Source organism: Lampetra fluviatilis, chromosome 7 (assembly GCF_964198595.1).
Source record: "Lampetra fluviatilis chromosome 7, kcLamFluv1.1, whole genome shotgun sequence".
NCBI classification, from domain to species: domain Eukaryota; kingdom Metazoa; phylum Chordata; class Hyperoartia; order Petromyzontiformes; family Petromyzontidae; genus Lampetra; species Lampetra fluviatilis.
This window is the reverse complement of record NC_136281.1, coordinates 3,252,403-3,274,059: the sequence shown is the minus strand read 5'-3', so window position 1 is coordinate 3,274,059 and position 21,657 is coordinate 3,252,403. Positions and strand designations below refer to the sequence as shown.

At 45.3% G+C, this 21,657-nt stretch overlaps 2 protein-coding genes across 2 annotated transcripts; one reads left to right on the top strand and one right to left on the bottom strand.

The window, feature by feature from the left end:
• DCPH1 (damage control phosphatase 1) lies at window positions 1–4,420 on the bottom strand. The gene is made up of 5 exons (XM_078858181.1): window positions 4,355–4,420; window positions 2,511–2,616; window positions 1,785–2,017; window positions 1,509–1,674; window positions 1–1,359 (listed from the first exon to the last, which is right to left on the bottom strand). Exons 1-5 carry the CDS (start codon window positions 4,393–4,395, stop codon window positions 586–588), a joined length of 1,320 nt encoding a protein of 439 aa, XP_078714307.1. The 5' UTR covers window positions 4,396–4,420; the 3' UTR covers window positions 1–585.
• A 5,137-nt stretch (window positions 4,421–9,557) lies between these two features.
• On the top strand, window positions 9,558–20,045 carry LOC144933436 (zinc finger and BTB domain-containing protein 2-like). The gene is made up of 5 exons (XM_078858180.1): window positions 9,558–9,914; window positions 15,337–15,554; window positions 15,847–16,750; window positions 16,939–17,215; window positions 17,430–20,045. The coding sequence occupies exons 2-5, from the start codon at window positions 15,382–15,384 to the stop codon at window positions 17,900–17,902; spliced, it is 1,827 nt and encodes a 608-aa protein (XP_078714306.1). The 5' UTR covers window positions 9,558–9,914; window positions 15,337–15,381; the 3' UTR covers window positions 17,903–20,045.
• Window positions 20,046–21,657: the final 1,612 nt, after the last annotated feature.

Below are 21,657 nucleotides of genomic sequence, written 5' to 3'. Positions count from 1 at the left end.
TAGTGTAACTTGTATAAATTTAATCTGACAACCATTCCAGTTTCAAAACAACGTGCATCACATTTTGCATGTCAAATATTGACAATCGTGTGACAGAAATCATAAAAGTGCATCGATCCTAATACTGTAATGGATCACAGATTGAAATGAATACCCATTTTGGCTGGAATAAAATCTACAGTATTCCACAATCCATCTACTCAAGTGGTTTTTCTTTAAAGACATATCTCAAAATGTGCAAGAGATTGATTGAAAAACTTTGCTCAGTGTAATGATATGCAAATTGACCATGAGATATGTAAATCAAATACTTCATTCAAAAATAGGAACATATTTGCCACTATTCTCATAAACTTAGAAGCTTCACTATTCACGCAATTATACAATTACAGATGGTATTCTATGGCTATAACTGAAATTCAGTTAATTTCGTAAACATGCACTGCTAGGTTTAAAGGCAGATCACACATAAGTCATTAGTTTAGTGGTAACCTTTGGATGACGTCATAGCCCATAGATTTATTGCTCAAATTTAAATCATAAATGAAGCGTGAACATTTGGTTTGTAACTTTGCACAAAAAAAATCACTGCTTTGCATCAGAGAACTGTATTACAGCATATTCTCCTGACACCATCCAGTCAGGGTCTGCAGCAGTGAGCGTTTCAGCCATCCCAGGCTGCAGCCCAACCTGCAAGTCTGCCTTCAGTGCACGCAGACTGCAAAGCGCTGATGGATGGAACCCCTGCAAAGCCGTCTCAAATGCTGTTGTGTGATCCCATTGCCGATCCCCTGTTAGTTTGCGATAGTTGAGGTCGCCTTTGAAAAGGATGAGGTTGGATCGCTGTAGCTCCGCGTACAAGTCTGGTGCGATGGCCTCCATGCTGCAGTACTCGTGCGGCAATGTCCAAAACATGTGGTCATGGTATACCCAAGAGCCATCCTTCAGATGACTACGCCATGCAGCTCCTAGCTTGGAAGACCAACGGTGATTGCTTGCCATCAAGAGGTGGACAGTAAAATTTACGTCTTCTTTGGTGACATCAGAAATGAACCATGGCATACACTTCCCATGAAAGTGTATTTGATCCACAAGTTTGGAAGCTAGCAAGAATTCTGCCAATACTAAATCAGTGAAAAGCTCAAAGCCTGCATTATCCAAAACAATGTCTAGCCTAAAGCATTGTGTGCTGCTTGGGTTCTTTTTGAGTTTATCTTCTAGTGTGGCCCACACAGCTTCTGTGTCATCAATAAGGATTTTGGCCTTCAGATCATTTAAGCCAGTCAGTGGGCTTGCTTTTTGGGGGTTGTCTCTTCCAGCCGATATTGAGAGGTCACACTTGTTGCCCCACAAGCAAACCTAGCAATACAACATTCAAATGTATTAACACATGTTTACAAATTTACACATGGACTCAACTGTCAATATGTACTGCTATATATCAAACGTATACATTAATTACGCTCAGATTACGCAGTTTTGTTTTTAAAATAAAAATTGCAACAGACCTGCAGTAGTTGTTGAAATTCTTTCTTCACTTCATCCTTATTCAATCCAGATATTTTATTTAGAACTTCACCAAGATGATCACATAATGAAATGATTGCTTTCTGAGAATCAAAAAAGCTCTTCTCTTTGAGCTCACTGAATACATCATGATCATTGAGCGGTGGGCTGTGAAGAAAATATATTTTCACGTTTACAAATCACATGAAATGTCATGCTAATGCACTTTTTAAAAATCAGAATCATGCTTAAGATTTTGCTCAAGTTAAAATCCTTACCAAAGTGCCACGGCTTCTTGAACTCTGCGGTACATGTAGCACTCCACGTAAAGCCATGCCGAGGTAAACCAGCTAGGCATTGCTGTGAGGGACCGTTGTGCCTCTAGGTATGCATTCCACTCGCCCACATCAGGTCGCCCATCGGTCAAGGGTGTAATAGGCTTGTCTGTAAGAAGCTCGTTACGTAGTTTGGAAAGAAGTGATATGATCTTCTTGTCAGCCTCGCTTCCTTCCTACCAGAGAAAACATTATACCAATGATGCATAGAGGGCATTTGATTAAAAAGATTAACCATGTCTAATATGCCAATGTATACATGGCATTTGTAAAACCAAGGTATACTTCTAAAATGTGTGGAAATACACCAGAGTAAAACTGTTTTGGTACATTTTATATGTTATTCAGTTATAAGTTTTATATAAAATGTCAAATTATTTGAAAATTATAATAGGTTTAACCTCCGGTCGCTTCTTTAATCTGTTTAAAAAATGTCAACGTTCGTGCATTATTGCCTAATATGCAGTTTACAGCGAATTACCCCGTGACATATTGTTGCGTAAAGCAGACTTTGACCTCGGTCACCATGTGATGCCCTCGTGACTCAATATAATGACATGGAATTGCTGTTTTAGAATGTAGATTAATTAAAAACTATAACGACCGTGGCAATACCAAGAAACACTAGTGGCAACACATGGACAAAAAAACACACTGCTCATACAACACCTCGCCATGCTTCTCATGGAACTTCGCGCGGCTCCGATGGAGTCTGTCGATAATTTGCGTGAGGATTTTGGGCAGGCGGTCCTTCACAGTGAGATACGCGAAGGATCTGCGAGAGCCGGCACAATTCACACACATACGATCACTTAACAACGCTGCTCGTTATCGTTGTCTAAACGCGCCAAAATAAAAGTTAACGCGTTGAGTCATGGCCAGTGAGGAAGGCACTGGGAGTCTCCCGTGTGACGTGGGCCCCCTGCATCTTAGCAGTGAAGCTTCAAGGCCCAGAGGCCATGTCAGGACCACCTCCCCCGCCCACCGCCACCTCACTACCAGCGCACGGGCAGCACAAGAAGCAAACCTGTTTAAAAAAAATCACGGCGATCCTTGCTCCAATGAGCTGTGGAGGTATTACAAACATGTAGTGGCAAGTGTGGCACCACCACGCCCAGTGTCAGTGCAATCCATCGTTGGGAGTGGAACCATCGTGGCTGGGATCATTATCACTGCACACGAATAGTTTTCGCACATACACAGCAACGCACAAATACACACACACAAAAGACACAGCCAAAGACCGCGATACTAAAATGATCCGCTGTACAGCCTTAATAGGGTTGTGGCGAGTGTTGTGAGCGATAACTTATAGACCACACACACGTTTAAAAACACACGCGTGTATAGACACGTCCACACAGGCTACACACATACACGTGTAGACAGACATGAGTACAGTATACACACAAACGCTTGCGTACACATACGTGCGCGCACGGGCGTATACACAAGAGTACGCACACACACACACACGAGTAGACAGACATACACGCGTGCACACATACGTGCGCGCACACTATTGCAGTGTACACACACAAGTGCACGCACGATGAAGCCACTGGAAGCAATGCACTTTTAAATCTACAGTGTGGCCTATAATTCTAAAATCATGATGGGAAAATAACTTATTCATATTTTTTTGTTTCTGCAGGTCCAATATGCCTATGAGTAAGGAATAACAAGGCCAGATCATTATTCTCTGTTGAATTTTAACAGACTGCATGCACCACAGCTGTCTTTTTTCCTATGATTCCAGACTTATGGGACATCCTGTCGGTCGTAGACTCATCTCTTTAGAACTGCTGTTTAGTGTTTAGTTCGTCGTCCTTCTCACGCGCCTCCCGATTAGCAACGGGTGGCTCTTTCGTACGGCGCGAAAGACGATCAACACACGGCAGCATATACAGTACAACAAATATAAAGACAAAGATCCCCCGTATAGCCTTAACAGACTGTCGGTGCAAGTGCTGTTAGCGAGCACCTATGAAGGCCGGAACGGCACACGAGGGGGTGTGTGGCCAGCACCACACCCGACCGCCTTTGTTTCTCCCAGTGCACAACGCACCAGGTTACTAATTTGAGGCCGAGTCGACCTAAGGGGATGCCCAGGACCGGTTGCAAATAATCGTCACCGGTGTTCGCCGTGAGCGGGGAATCGCGGGTTCGTAGTGCAGCACGCTGACCGCGACACTACCGCTCCCTACAATGTACACAACACCAACAACAACCGCCATTCGCGACTAAGTGGCGGTGACGTCACCACGACGCTTGTGCCAGGCCATGTGCACCTTGAGGCCACGTGAAGTGTCGAACGCCCGCTGGCAGGAGGTCACGGGTCAGACCCAGGTGCCACGGGTCGACCGACTGAGATGCCCGAGATGACTGGCTGATGCACCACCTGTGCCCCCTACTGTGCCAACACAACATCTACAACACAAACACACACACGCGAGAGGGTGTTCGCAAACCAGGTGCACGCGTTGTGGGTGGCGAGGGGGGAGCACACGAACCCGACGCGCGTAGCAGAGAGCGGATCAGGAAGCGCCTCCATGGTCCCAGCTGGATGTGTGGAGAGGGGAGGGGTTGGCGGGGGATTTCCGCTTCCGGGTCACGCGCGCGAGCCCACGTGACCGCGCCAGCTTCCCCTGTCTCGCCCCGCCCCCACGCTCGCGTGCGCGCCACGTGACCCAGCAGCTTTGTTCAGAATGTTGAGGCTGCAGGAGGAAATCCGATGAGCTATGAAGCTTTTTTTGTTTTTACAGATGTCCGGTCGGGGCGGGTCCGAACGTTATGATAAACAATACAAAAACACTATAGGAGTGTAAAGTATAGGAAAGGTAAACTAATTATTAAAAAATATAAACAAATAAAACTATACAATGTTTTTACTTGCCAGCTCTTATCATAATTAGATAATTTATTTACACTGGAGGAATTCGATGAGCTATGAAGCTTTTTTTTTACGGATGTCCGGTCGGGGCTAGTCAGAACGTTATAACAACAAATAATAAAAAAAAACCATGATAGGAATGTAATCTTTAGGAAAGGTAAACGAATCACTTGCAAAACATACAAATAAAACGAAACGTTTAAAAAAATCTTACCAGGTACATCACACTGAGCAATTAACTTATGTTTGAGAAGCGACCTCATCAGAAATGATAGCTAAACAAAGTGGTTTATCATGTGGAAATTTATAGCAGAAAAATGATGTTAATAATATAAATGCAGGTTTCTATTCGGAGAGTGAGCAGACACCTATTCGTGGATGGGATTATATGTCACTATTACGAATCGTAATAATTTATTATTTTACGTTTAGATATTTAAAATTCGGGGCGTTTATTTCGTACAGGTAAAATGTATCAAAGTGAAACAATAAGACTGACTCTACAGTACAAACTATATAATGGGAACAGAAATGGAATCATGGTATCGCAATCGCAGAAGAGGAAAAACCATGCTTATCGCATTGCCCATGCAACATACGGCTGCAGATTTGCATGCATTTGCCATACCACTTGATTTGCTGGAGGTTATGTCTCAAAGAGTTGTGGGCAAACTGTTGCCTAATCACCAGGGCGATTCCCTAATTGCGACGCGACTTTACGCTAAAGTTTCTTAATCTTGGATGTTTTTTTACAAGAGCTCTCGTGCTTCTCCCATTATGAACAGGGGAGGCAATACTACTTCATTAAAAAAAATGAACGCACACATTTGTCAGTTGCACTGCCTTTAAATGTTAAGTATGGTATATAATATGCAGCGTTTCTGCCAATGGGCCTTCTTCACAGAGCACATGCCAGAAATGTACTCTGAAGACGTTCCATTACCCAAAAGTCGCATATATTATACTGTCTACTTTGATTTTTTAGGCCGCAGTGTTATTGACTAACTTGTTGAGATTTTGTTTTGTTAACTGTGCACCAATGCCAAAGCAGCAATATCATCACCAAATAATGCATTTGACCCAAAAACGCTTTCAACCTCAGTTGGAAAGCGTTTAGGCCAATTTAGCTTACCAGATTTACATAAACATTTCCACGTAAAGCTAGGTAAAACCATTCCTCCAGATGCTGATTATTATCCTACTCATTCCATCCACTGCTGAGTGAAGGCCTCTTCTCACTACACATTTCAGTCATGGAGGTTGTTTGACCATACTTCACGCTCGTCAATGTGGGCTGATGAAGAATGGGAGCCTAGACCTTGTACATGTCTTACAATACCCTCCACTAGCCTTAGCCACATAGTACTCTTTGGTTCTTTCGGTAAAGTCACGTAGGTATAAAATAAAATAAATCACGACGTTTCGATCGCAACACAAGCAATCAACATCAGGTGGGAAAACCACAGCCAAGAAATTCAAATCTAGATCTTAGCCACGTAGCTTTGAATTGAGCTCAATTGATGGGTTCATAGCCACCATTCGAAAAGGAAACCCCAGACCGCCGCATAGAGCGAGACAGCCTTTAAGCCCCACATACACGGAGCATCCGTGTCTCCCTGGACGTGATGCACGCACGTGCGTCAAGCTACACGTGAATCAAAGCGCACTCAGCTATACAGGGGAGAAATCCGCCCTCCGAGTTGCATGCAGCGAGCGTTAATAATTGTTAACCCGTGCATTGCGCCACGTGTGCGCGCCAATGCACATACAGGAAGCGCACACAATTTTGTGCTATGAAATCAAACGTGCAGGTTTGATTCAAGGAGATGGGATAATATGCATCAGAGCGCGGTGAGATTTGGGGAACACGCGGGGAAATGTTGGAGAAAGGGCATGTTGCTCACAGTGCATCAAAACAAGAGGCCAGATGCTCGAGTGTATTGAGCATTTCGCAATCGCTGCCATGGCTCCCCTACTTGTCACTCACCTCGCCACATGCTGGCTGATTTACAATAAAATGCTTCTCACAAAGCAGTAAATGCCAAACAATGGACATTAAGTATCTTCAGGCCTGGGGTGCAATGATGACACTGGAGGGCCCCTCACGTTCCCAGGTGATGGAGTACACATCATACAACCATATCCCCAGTTGTACTACACATATAGGACGACAATCACAGTTTTGTCACTAGGAATATCTGGTAAAAAAATGTTTTTGTATTGAACCGAGATATGAATCTACAGACCTTATATGACCTCACCAGGCATTGCTTTCTTTTGTGATAAATACGTGACCAGTCGACCGCAATGTCCAAAGTGCCTCGTGCTGCAAATGTCAGACTTTCAAGCACTTCAACAACATGACTACTGTATAGTGTTTTTAAATTCCAACGCTCTTCTCAATTATATTAAATTTGAAATGAATCTACAGCAATCTTTGCAACAAAAACAAACATGATGCAGCGGGTCCCTACTCCAACGAGCTTACATGAAAATTCGGTAGAACACTGCCCCAAAAACATTTCATAAGCATTAATGTTTCTTTCACACGTTCTGTGCTCCAAAGCAAATATATTACTCGAGGCCTCAGCCTCCAATGATTGTACTTCACAGGGTGGCTTTGTTGGTTTACAATAACACACATGCATGTTGTACACTGAGTTGCTACTGAATTGGAAAAAATCAACCTCAAGTTTCTAAAACACCAACGCAATGCACACACTTGTTGCCTGGAATTCACACGTCTATTAAGCAATATACTATATATACACACACAAATTGCCGTCAACAAAAATGTGCAGCGTTTGTAGAGGTGGGATTCTCAGATGGAAGAGGATTACCTTGAATGACAGTGGCTGTAATAAAATGTGCACGAGAAGAGCCACCACTCAGAGTAATGGCACAGCAAGAAGGGTGGCTCTGGGCTCGGTTACGTCGCCATAATGCCACTGGACCTCAAGAGGTCAGGCAGGCCATACAGCCATAGGTAAACTTAAAACTGAGGGTAAACCACAGTGTAGATGGTAATATCGCCAGATGGCTTCAAGTGATTAAATTTAGGCTTTGCCATTTTAGGGTGATGCTTGTTTTTTGTATGCTGGTAATTCCCACAACATAACTCTGGTTTACCGGGGGGCATCTCAAAGGGTCTGCAGCCGGTTGCATTAAACTCCTATCGTGTAAATGTATCCTCGTTTGTCATTAAAAGCCTTATAAATCGGGGGGGGGGGGTAATTATGGAGAGATAAAAAACCACTTCGGATGTTTATGCAACTAACTAAATGCCCTAAGCTTCGCTGTTTGTACGGTGGTTGGTTGCGTCAGTTACTTTGTGTGAAATTACCGACTCTTCCTTTCTCCCCCTCTACCTATTGTGGACTGCCTCTATATAATAACAATTTCCATTGTCTCTGCACAGCGTGTAACGTTTAGATGCGGCGAAATTTAGACGCGGTATGAATTCAAATAGTTGTATATACAGTACTCTAAACTTAGGGACATATTTGTAAATGTGGCGACACGGACGGAAATGTATCGAGTGCATTGCATTTTCATGCAAAACACGAAGCAGTCGATTGCTGATACAGAGAACGCTTTCCCCAGCCAATTGATTCGCCACCATAACGTGGGTCTGCGGTACTCGTGGCTCGGTGGTAATTGTCACAACAGCATCGGCAGTAGCAACAAGATTTTACTGCAGTGCAGTCGATAATGGGGAGGAAAAGTCATCGCTGGAACGGCGACACGTCGGGCTCCGTCGTGCAAATCCACTCTCAGCCCCAGCCGCCAGTCAGTTTCATTTATTTGGTATAGCCCTGTGAGCCATTCGGCTCTTGAATCGGGTGCAACCGCAACAAACAAAACACATGAACAAGAAAACATCTTAAAGTGACTACGTGACTTTGTGCAAACAGAAAATCCAGGAAAATGCAGCAAAATATTCCAGAGCCCTGCAAGCCCCCTTCATGCCCCGGCCTCAATGCCCCCGTGTCTTCACCCCCTGAACCCATCCAAACCATAACCGCACGACCAATCATCCCGCCTACGACGTTCATCCTCCACGTGTAAGTAACTCAGTGCGGCACTGCCAATGTCGCCTCGTGTTCCCCCTTCTGCTCCATTCCTGCCGCAAGCCTTAATCCGGCTACCCCCGTCTGGACCCCCAATTCTTCTCTGCACCCTCAGCCACTGCTGCACACAAACATATCCGCTTCCTTCACGAACCCCAGCTGCACCACGACCCCCACTATCCCTCCTGCCCACCCCACCCCCACGCTCGCCACACTTCCATATCCGCTGCTCACTCAATAACCAAAACCCCCTCCTCCTTCATCCTCATCCTCCTCCTCTAACCCGCCTGGAATTGCTCGCTCGCTTCGCTGCCTGCCTGCACATCTCCATGCCCGGCGGCGCCTGGCTGCCCAGTCGCACGGCTACGTGAGAGAGGGGGAGGGTGGGGGTGGGGAGGTGGGGGTCGAGCGGGGGAGGGGTGGTGGGGGAGGAGGGCAGGGAGGGGTGGGGGAGGAGCGGGGAGGGGTGGGGGGAGGAGAGGGGAGGGGGTGGAGGGGAGGTGGAGGAGGAGCGGGTGAGGAGCGGGGGAGGGGCGGAGGAGGAGCGGGGGAGGGGCGGAGGAGGAGCGGGGGAGGGGCGGAGGAGGAGCGGGGGAGGGGCGGAGGAGGAGCGGGGGAGGGGCGGAGGAGGAGCGGGGGAGGGGCGGAGGAGGAGCGGGGGAGGGGCGGAGGAGGAGGGGAGGGGTGGTGGGGGGGAGCGGGGGAGGGGTGGTGGGGGGGAGCGGGGGAGGGGTGGTGGTGGGGAAGGAGCGGGGGAGGGGAGGGGCTGTGGTGGTGGGGGGGGACGCAGGCCGCAGCCTTCATCCATCCCAGGGACCCGCGGCCTCCCGACACGGGGCCCGGTCAGTGACGCAGCCTCGCGGAGGGCGGACCGCCGTTCGGACCCCCTCCACCCCCCATTCATCCCCCCCCCCGTTCGGACCCCCCCCCGTTCGGACATCGAACGGGGACCGTCGTCGGGTCGCCCTCGGATCCGCGCTTCGGACACCACCACCCCCACACAAATCCCGCCGGGGTCGCGATCAGAGTCGGTGGTGGCGGGGACGACGACGAGGATCGCGATCGTGCGGCTCGCGAGATCCACCACCCCCCTGGGCGGGCGGGTGTGCAGTAAGTGTGTCCCCTTGTGTGTGCATTGCATTGTTCTCTACATCATTGGTGGACTGCATTGTGATCTACATCACGTGTGTGACTGCATTGTTCTACATCACGTGTGACTGCATTGTACTCTACATCACGTGTGTGACTGCATTGTACTCTACATCACGTGTACTGCATTGTGATCTACATCACGTGTGTGACTACATTGTTCTACATCACGTGTGTGACTGCATTGTGAGCTACATCACGTGTGACTGCATTGTACTTTACATCACGTGTGTGACTGCATTGTACTCTACATCACGTGTGTGACTGCATTGTGTTCTACATCACGTGTGTACTGCATTGTGATCTACATCACGTGTGTACTGCATTGTGATCTACATCACGTGTGTACTGTATTGTGATCTACATCACGTGTGTACTGTATTGTGATCTACATCACGTGTGTACTGTATTGTGTTCTACATCACGTGTGTACTGCATTGTGATCTACATCACGTGTGTACTGCATCGTGATCTACATCACGTGTGTACTGTATTGTGATCTACATCACGTGTGTACTGTATTGTGATCTACATCACGTGTGTACTGCATCGTGATCTACATCACGTGTGTACTGCATCGTGATCTACATCACGTGTGTACTGTATTGTGATCTACATCACGTGTGTACTGCATCGTGATCTACATCACGTGTGTACTGCATTGTGATCTACATCACGTGTGTACTGTATTGTGATCTACATCACGTGTGTACTGCATCGTGATCTACATCACGTGTGTACTGCATCGTGATCTACATCACATGTGTACTGCATTGTGATCTACATCACGTGTGTACTGCATCGTGATCTACATCACGTGTGTACTGTATTGTGATCTACATCACGTGTGTACTGCATCGTGATCTACATCACGTGTGTACTGCATTGTGATCTACATCACGTGTGTACTGCATTGTGTTCTACATCACGTGTGTACTGCATCGTGATCTACATCACGTGTGTACTGCATCGTGAGCTACATCACGTGTGTACTGCATTGTGATCTACATCACGTGTGTACTGCATTGTGTTCTACATCACGTGTGTACTGCATTGTGATCTACATCACGTGTGTACTGCATTCTACTCTACATCACGTGTGTACTGCATTGTGATCTACATCACGTGTGTACTGCATTGTGATCTACATCACGTGTGTACTGCATTGTGATCTACATCACGTGTGTACTGCATTGTGATCTACATCACGTGTGACTGCATTGTGATCTACATCACGTGTGTACTGCATTGTGATCTACATCACGTGTGTACTGCATTGTACTCTACATCACGTGTGACTGCATTGTGATCTACATCACGTGTGTACTGCATTGTGATCTGCATCACGTGTGTGACTGCATTGTACTCTACATCACGTGTGTGACTGCATTGTGAGCTACATCACGTGTGTGACTGCATCGTGATCTACATAACACTTTCTTGTGCGCATAGTTACTACACAGAGTAGTGCTTTATATATCGCACTGTGTGCATTGCATCGTTGATTATCTGTAAATCATCGTGTGTGTCTTTTCTGAAAGTAATGTACCGTATTTATATTGCATGTGTCTCCTCTAATGTGTATACTGCACACATACTTACACTACGCCACTACTACAAGTAGTTTCATGCGACATGCACACCATGTCTGTCTACACTGGCCTGTCTGCACTGCCCAGTGTCCCTGTCCCACTGACCCAGTGGAGACAGTGTCCCTGTCTCACTGACCCAGTGGAGACACAGTGCCCCTGTGCAGACAGAGTCCAGCGTCTCTGTGACACTGGGTCGACATCTCCATTTTCGTCACCCGCGTCTCTCCCAATGAATGTGTCGCCGTGTGCCTCTGCGTCCCCGACATGTTACCACCCACCCCGCCGTCCTGCGCATCTCATTGTGTCGGCGTTGTGCGTTAATTCGTGGCTGCCTCGACGTTAATTGCCAATTAAGTGCGCCCCTGCCACTTGGCTACGCGCGGCGGGGTCCGACCGTCCGTGTGTCCCGCGTGGGCCCTGTGGAACATGGCGTTCCATCACGGTGGTTTTAGAAGCGTTTAATTCGGGTTTTCCCGGGGTTTTCTGCGAGGGTTCCGGTTACGGGCGTCAACTTAAAAAAAGGGGAGCTGGCTGCCTTGGGGGGGGGGGGGGGTTTGCGTTCAGGTTGCGGGGCCAAGCAAAAGAGCCCCGGGGGAGGCAGCGAGGAGACACGTTCACACTGACCTCAACTGAGCCCTCGATAGGTCGCTTTGGAACGCGTCTCTTTGTTGTCTATTGGCAGGGATGGGTCATGGATGGCTCGGGGTTGGGACTAAGGGTGAGTGCGGTGGGGGGGATTGAGGCTTAAGGTATTTTTTGTTTGTTTGTAAAGGATAGTTTTAATCAGTCTATATTACCGGTTCCTCCGAAAAGCATGGAAAGACCTCTATCCAGCGGTGGAGTGAGAGCGCTTGCCATGTTTTACCCTGCTATGATATGGACCAGAAGCGTGGTAATTTCCAAAGAAAATGGAACGAAAACTGAAAAGGGTACAAATAAACACGAATGGGTGCACGATGTGAATTATACGGAGACATGAGGACATGCAAGTTAGAGAGCCATTATTTCGACTGTTAAGGAAAGCGGGCATGTACAGCACACATCACTGGAAAGTGTGAAGGTCAAATGGTCAAGATTAATGACATGCCCAAGAGGATATCCGCCACAGAGATGGAGAGATACAACCAGTTAATGCGCAGATTCTAGATGGATTGTTACATCGCATGACTGTGAGAGATGGTGACAGTTTGGGAAGGGTTTCATCCAGCAGTGGATTGATGATGGTTGATGGTGAGGATTAGGGTACAGGGCTGGAATAATGTGTGTATGTTAGGGTTAAGGTTTAAAGTTAGGGCTTGGTTAGGGCTCGGAATGAATTATGCTAAGGAGTTTATGATAGGGGTAAGGTTAAAAGGGTTCAGGTATGAATATGGATTGGATTAAGAGTTAACGCTCAAGTGATTATTTTAGCGATGAGGATAGGTTTAGGATATGGTCAAGACTTAGATTAATAGTTTACAAGGGCACATATTCTGACGTTGACTATGAATGATTTGGTGTAGTTATGACTGGAATTGTAGTTAGAATTAAGGATTAAGGCTAGACAATTGGTCAAGGTTATGACACTGGTTAGGGCTAGGATTCAGCATGTAGGTTATGGAGAGTAAGGTTATAGAGATGTTTATTTATGCTGTTAGGCTCTATTTAATGGCTGTCCTGCGATGGTACAGATGTCGGTCTCCAATACGTGTGTAATTTAGTGTATCACTTTTACCATATTTTCACAATCATGTAATTAGTTAAGCTGCAATGTGTGTTGTCATCTAAACTGATGATGTTTCAGCTAAGCTTCCCAACTGGGCTCCTTGATTACATTTACTGTCAGGAATCCTACAGCAAATGTCAATCAAGGGTTTTACTTTTAAAAATGTGAGGACAGTTATAATTTACTGTAAAGATTATATTGTGTTTATATTAAATATGCAAATACAAAATATTTACTCATTGAATTGTAAGACTATTGCTTGCATGTTTTAGAATATACAGTGGTCCCTCGGGTTACGATGCCATCGATTTACGGTGTTTCGATTAACGATCCGCCTCCAATTTTTTTCGATTAATGATAGTTTACGATATCACGTGGCCGCCAATTTCGGCCAATCGGAGTGGACTCAGCAGGCAATCAGCAAAATCCTTTTATGAGTATTTTGAGAGCAATTGGCTATTTATCCATGTGTCTATTAATGCTTTAATATGTTCTTTCACATTTATTAAAATTACATATTTAAATATAAACTTATGTTTTAGGGTGAAAAGGGTAAACTTCCAATCATCTTGGAACAAATGAAGCCTTTAACATGTATTCCCTACATTCGATTAGCAATAATTTAAATTAACGATGGGGTTCGTTGAACCAATTAATAGGGGACCGCTGTATTTGCGTGTATTGATATTTACAAACAAAAACAAGAGGATTGACGTTGAGAGAGAAGTCAATGTCTCATTTGATTATAATTTGCCAAAACCAAGTACATTTAAAATGCATTATAGCAGCAATTCTAGCTCAAAATTCAATGGTATTTTGAGACTTCAAATTTTGCAATTAGACAATTGTACAAGTTGGAAATTAAAATAAATAAATGCCTGAAATACACATCTCCCTACATGATAGTCTCATGCAATATGATCCACTGCATTGCTTTTCAACTTATTGAGGTTACATCATAGTATGACTCATCGCAGCAGCTGGCCAGTCACTGGCAATGAATGCTGCATCAAGATCCAGTTTGCACAAAATATCAGGGAATTTTTCCAACAGTACATCGCACACAATTTAAATGCATAATGTGACCAGCCTTATGTTCAACATACAATGTTGACGTAATTTCATTCATACCTGTCGGCAGAGCAGTCATCGAATTGGGTGGCACGGCGCTAGATCAGAGGGGTGCCTTGATGTGTTTAATGGAATACTGTAATTTTCATAAATTATTCGGGATGTGTTTCTCAATGTATAACCCACATTTCTTATTGCACTTATAAAAAGTAATGCGTGGGTCAGGGTGGTGAATAGTTTCCTGTTAGTGCTATTCGCATGTAGCCTACAGAAGGTGACCGACCACAACTGCCTATGTGTAAGCCCTCTCTAAAATGATGCCTCCTCTATGTATGTATGTTGAACTTCTTTCGCACCGTACGTAGCCTACCGTGCTAATCCGAGAACATGCGGGCATTCGTTGGCCATAGGATTTAGTGGTCCACGAGGAAGGTCTGTATGCTGTGTACTAACCAAGGAGCCAGTGGCATTCATACACTAGTCTGGCTCATTTAATTGCGGACTCGGCTCATGAAGCAAGTGTGCCACCCCAGGTCTGGGGAAACACATTCCAGCCTGGCCGTGACCCTGAACGTCTTCCTGCAACCCCTTGTGGCACGGATTGGCTCTTGGGTGCACACATGGTTCAGTAACTACTTCGTGATGCTTACATTTTAAATAAGGCAGTTGTAGGGTTTTTGTTACATTGCACTCACAAAATGAACAATGTAGAAGCAACCAATGCCTTCAGCTGGCTAATGAGTGATTAAACACCGCGTGTATGAGATGATGAGGCTATACACAGCTGTTTTTCCTACGTACCTCCACGGTTACCACTGTCCATGTCTGAACAATTTGCACAAAACCCAAAGTTACAGGAGTACAGACTGCCTCGCTACACTTCCGTTATTTTCAAACATAGTCCCTGCAGTACAGATGGATGAAAAGTAAAACAATTTCAGCTTAATAAGCTCTCTGCAAACCATGTGAATATATCATTGAGTGGCCTTGCATGTGGTGGTGGTGTTGGACACAGTGACGTACATGTGGATGGTGTTGCCGGCGAGGCACAACGGGCAGCATGGACATTGCCAACCACGGCCTGTTCCTGCTGCAGCAGCTCAACTCGCAGAGGGAGTTCGGCTTCCTGTGCGACTGCACTGTAGCCATCGGTGACGTGTACTTTAAGGCACATAAGGCTGTGCTCGCTGCCTTCTCCAACTACTTCAAGATGCTTTTCATACACCAGACCAGGTATGTACCTGCCATGCTGCTTAGGTTCAGTCCTTTATTTCTCCTTAATTTTTACCCCAAGAAACTAAGCTGCCTTCTTATCCCATTTATAAGTGACACAATCGGCAGTTTTGTTAATCATTACTCAAAGTGATGGTGAATTTTAGTCTTATGATATGTATTGTTATACTTCCGTGTGTTCTACAAGCATATATATATCTGTATAAAAATATTTTACTTGTAAGACATGAATATTATATGAATTCAAAGTTTAGGTTTTAAAACATAAACCTGTGTGATCATATTTTTGCAGTGACTGTGTCAAGTTGAAGCCTGCGGACATTCAGCCAGACATCTTTAGTTACTTGCTACACCTTATGTACACTGGCAAGATTATCCCTCAAATGATTGACCCAGTACGGCTTGAGCAGGGTCTTAAGTTCCTGCACGCTTACCCACTTCTGCAGGAGGCCAGCCTGGCTACTCATGGTGCCATTCCTCGCCCAGACCCTTATTTCCCGTGGCCCTCATCTCTTTACGGCATACAGTTGGCTCGCAGCCAGGCCTGTGTCACCGTCCAAGAACAGAAAGTCCATATGATGGCAGCAGGGCTGTCATCCCACTCTGGACCTCCACCACAGTCCCAGTCACAGCAGCAGCAGCAGCCACCATTGCAATCTCAGCCACAGTCTCAGTCGCAGCCTCCACCTCGGTCAGAGCAGGAGCAAAATGTGATAGAAGGCCCTATCCCAATGTCAGTATCAGTGACACAAGCGCAGACCCACCTTGCTTTACAGCTGCCCCTTCAGTCAACACTGCAACAGCCTTCTCAGTCTGCCCAGCCTTCATGTCTTCCTTACTCACCAGGCATCCTGGCCCAGGACTCAACAGGGGATGAACAGAGAAGTCATTCACTGCCATCACTGGATGGTCAGGTGGAAGGCCAGCTGGTGGTGATATCACCTCGGCCAGCCTCTGCCAGACGTGGGAGTGTGGGAACCAGTGGAGGTGGCAATGCCTGCTTAATTGGAAGTGGCACCAGTACAACATTTCCACGCTGCTATGTGTGTCACATCTGCGGACGGCGCTTTAGCTTGCGCAGCAGCCTACGGGAGCATTTGTACATGCACACTGGCGTTCCCTATCCACAGTCTGCTGTGGGTGGCAGGGGTCGGGGCAGAGGCAGGGGCCGAGGAAGCCTGCGTCGACTTCAGCAGGTGAGCGTGTAGCCATCGTTCCTGTACAGATAATACCTCGTGTTTACTTATCTCAAAGAATTTCTGTCCAGATGGACTTTGAACGAAAATGTAACAATTGCTGAGGACATTTATGAAAATAACAAATTGTAGCATTACCAGCATCCAAAGTAATACATGTAATATGCGGTGATGCACCCTGCTGGTAGGGGAGTCCGGAGGAGGAGGTGATGATGGAGCAGGAGGCCGTGGAAACCGAAGTCCTGATCGACGGGGACGGCAGCTACCACGAAGGTTCCAGGGCTTTGTGTTCCCCGGGGGTAGCGGCGTGCGAGGGTCGTCACCAAGCCTCACCCGGGCAGCCGGACAGAGAGGCCGGGACGCCAGGCGGCGCGGAAGGGGCAGTCGACAGCCCACCAACGCCCGGGGGGGGCGAGGACGAGGAGGCAGGGGACGGGGAGTTTGATCTTGGAGAAGATACAGAAGGTAGAATGCACAGTCTTTAATCAGTATAAAAATAATTGCTCTTAATGGCTCTAAGAGTAATGTAAATCTCTCCATTGGAAAGTTTTTCGCCCTTGGAAACTTTTGCTGCAATGTGTGCTTGTCTGTAATATGTAATCTGCCACCCTGTTCACGTTAAGTCATGGAGGAATTTATATTTTAAAGCAGGAAACTGACTCTCGAAACCGTTTTGCAGGTGAGGGCGAGGGAGACAGCGATGGAACAGATGGAGCCATGTTCGAGGGCTATCGACGAGTGGGTCGCACACGCAGGTTCGCCTGCAACGTGTGCGGACGCCGCTTCACGCAGAAAAGCCACTGCAAGGAGCACATGTACATCCACACGGGGAAGCCGTATAGCTGCGGCATCTGCAACAAAACCTTCTCGCGAGCCACGCAGGCGGCACGCCACGTGTGCCAGTGTCACACGCCCGAGGCGAACGCCGAAGCGAACATCGAGCCGCTCGCCGATCACAACGCCGAGACCCCCGACATGAAGCCACCCCCCGGACTGGAAGGGATGCTGCTGGGTGACCCACAGGCATGCGAAGAGATGGCCGGAAGGGACAAAAATGATGGCAAAAATGATGGCAAAAGTAACCACGATGGAAAAAACCAGTTTACTTCTTCCGACTGTGCCGAGGAGAACACCCAGTCAATGCCAAAATAATGAAAGGAGAAAATGCATGTGAAAGCTATTGGGTTGAATAATCTTTAAGGTCAACTAAAGCAGTTGTTGCAAGGTGTTTATTATGAGACCTGGGGTTTGAATTTTTTAAAAGACGTTTAACATTTTATGGACAATATGTGTAGTCTCGAACAGGGTTCAATGACACGTTTTAACCTTCAAATAGAAGCAGTGCTTTTTTGTTACATACAGGAATATATTTTTTACTTTTATCAAGTTGAAACTTGAATATTTCGTTAACTTTTTTGTAGTGTGCAAATGTGTTCCTTTTAGTTATGTTTAAATGTGTAAGAGTGACTAGTGAGGGTATACAGTAGCCTGCGTAGTGCCAAACATGAACAAAGCATTGCCTGTGTTCAGGGTGCCTACTGCCAGTGTGCATGTGCACTGAAACGTGGGTTTCAGCTGTCTGCTGTAAACTCAATTCCAGTGTTTCCTTGATATTGTTTAGTCATCTTAGTTGTGCTTTTCAACAACTATATTGAAACATACCATTGCAATCTGCATTTTTAAGTTCATTATCAATTTGGCACATTTCAATGTGCAGGCAGAACTGGAAAGAAAGATTATGTTACCTCACAAATATTTACTGCGGTAACGTGGCAGCTGTGAACACAAGCGCAACATGGTGAAAAAAGAGACCTCTCTTAGGAGTGGAAGGTTTATAAGCACAAATAAAACTCACAACCTCACAGCGTTAACACTGTGACTGTATTATAACAGAAAAGGATAGTAGGCTAATATTTGGATGGCAGGGTGGCACATTGGTAACAGCATTATGGGAATGGATTCCTGTGGAGTTATCCGCCTGTTATGTATGGGTTTGACCCCATAACTAAAAAACACTACTGAATTGGCCATACGTCCCAATGCTCAATTTGGATTACACATAGCAACATTGCCCCCGACTGCAAAAAACTTTGATAGGATCCTCCTTTAAAAGTCTTAAGACTCTGTGAGACTTTCCTGGGTAAATATGTGTGATAATATATTTAGTCTATGGCCCTTCATAATTTCATAACAGAGACTGATTTACAATTGAAAGTTGTTCATGCCATATCAAACCCTCCAATCAAAGTAACCTTCCTTTCCCTCGTATGGTGTGAAGGGCCTTCGCCCACAAAGTTCACCAGCACAGGGGCCAATGAGGATAGCTGCTAATTCTAGATGTCCATTTCTGCATTTTATGGGTCGTCAATGTTTGAGATGCCATTTATGAAGAACTGGAGCAGCAGACCACTTAATGAACACTACATATTCATAGATACACATCAACTTTTCACTGGTGTACACTCATTTGAGAAGATTGCTTCCAGGACCATTAGGAGTGTATGCAGTTTCAAAAATATAGGTGAACTAAAATAGCATGTGTCCAAAACGCACAAAAAGTAGGCCTGTGCTGTTGTACTCGAGCTGTTAGTCTACTAGTATCAGGCAGTGTTAATGATGGTGAGGAGCTGTTTTGATTTGTGCTTGTTCATACAAAATACAAGACACAGGGCACGCAGGACATGTTACATGTTTTGCAGTTTGAACTGCATTTTATGAAAATAGCTTGTGTAATGGTACAAATTATGTCACACATCCCATTCAAGACACGGTTACAACTAATGCGCAGTGAATTGGTAGCCAAAGCCAGATGCAATTTATTTTTTCAATGCCGCCTTCAGTTTTGTGAAATCATGTGACCTTAGTGGAGCGTAAATGGGGCGTCACAGTGAATACAAGATAATACGAAACATGTTACTGCATCCAGCTATATCAGTGCAAAACATTGCTTTAAACTGCAGACCAAAGTCACTTGTGGGCATAATTGCTGGAGGATCATTATGCTTGCAACACATCCTTGTGCAACGTGTGGACGTGCTGTATGTTGTCATGTTCAAGACATGGGTGACTTCGGGGTCAATATGTCCGTGTGTTTTGGGTAAAAAGTCTTAACTGTAGCAGGTGTAGTTGTGTATTTTGGTAGTGCTTGAGCATACATCCTTTTGTATTTCAGTTTATTAACCAGGTAATGTATGTTGCATGTTTAATTAAGTGCAACTTTATGCAGCATTATTTATCATATACCAAAGTGTTACGATAGTAAAACTACAAAAGAAAGAACTCCCACTTGTATTTTTTTGTCTTCAAAACACAGCCGGTCCTGAATTTGTTTCACCACCACTTTCCATAAGAATACAAATGTTTTATTGAATGAGTCAATGTTGTCAACTTTGGCCATAGTACCAAGTTACTTGCTAAATGTTATCTTATCTATGAACTGGCGTTGGCTGTAAAACCTACCCTGTATCTATGCCTGACAAGACCACTCAGCATCTGCTAAGAATTGGTGCCATTTCCATGCCTCAGCTATATACAGTACTGTAAATCCACTCTTGCACACGATGCATTCATTTGCCCACAATGCTGTTTTGGTGGTGGCCGTTTTTATAATTTGAATCAAAACTAAGTGTGGTAGGGAACACTTTGTGCAGCCATCCCGAGTGGCCACAAATCATGGAATGGTCGACAGGGCATTTTCTGTACGATGGTGCATACAATTAATATTCAACAAGGTATACATTTACCATTAAATAGTTGATATCTTAACAGTATGAATTGACAAAAGTCCCCGTGTAGCCCACACGGATTGCTGAGGCAAATGCAGTTAACGAGCAGCACCGATGAAGATTGGAACGGCACCAAAACTAAACTTTTTGAAATATAAACTAAAAAGTAAAACTTTGTATTTTAGCAGTTAAGGCCCACTGAGCTATATAGTTATTTTTCAGAAGCGACCTGGCCACATATACCACAACGAAGTGGCTTATCATGTGCAAACTTAGAGCAGCTAAATACTATCAACGCATGTTTCTAAATGTGGAGGGAAAAACCGGAGGACCCGGAGAAAAATCCACGCAACCACGGGGAGAACATGCAAACACCAAATATACAAAAACAAACATCAGCATGGGGTAGTTTGTGTCATCAAACACTCCAGCCCCTCAACTCTCCATACCTGGGCGCAGTGGTGCTTATGAGCAGCCTTATCTTTTAATCGGCTGCATAACGCTGTGTGGAACTCCGAACCAAAACCCCAGGTCTTCTCGGCCACAGTTATCTCCTCCCTTTATGCTTGCAAAACCTGAATCCCTCTGGAGCAGTGGTTCTTAACAGTTACTACAGCTTAGAACGTTCGTGACTGCAGGAATTCATATTCTATGGTTCTTTCGGTAAAGTCACATAGAAAAAAAAATAACAATAAATAATAAAAATAAAGTTAATTTAAAAAATATCACGTTTCGATCGCAACACAAGCAATGGTCTCCTGATGACGATTGCTTGTGTTGCGATCGAAACGTCGTGATATTTTCATTATGTTTTATTCACTTTATTTTAATTTAATTTTTCTTATTTTTTATATCTACGTGACTTTACCGAAATAACCATAGAATATTAACTGCAGCCTTACATCCCTTTGGTTCTCAATCATTGAAAACATTTATAATGTAAAAAAATACAGGTTTCACGAAACAAAGTAGTTCTACATACGTGGCTGTGCATAATGTGTTTAGATTATTTACCTTCTAAAAAAATCTGGCATGTCTTGCACCCCCAAAAAGGGGGTGCGTGCACCTCAGGTGAAGAACCACTGCTCTGGTGGAACATCTGCGCCGGTTTTAAATGTTTTGGCTGGCCTGCCGATGATCCATTCTGGGATTAACCAGGCTGGATTGTGCGAGCTCAGATTC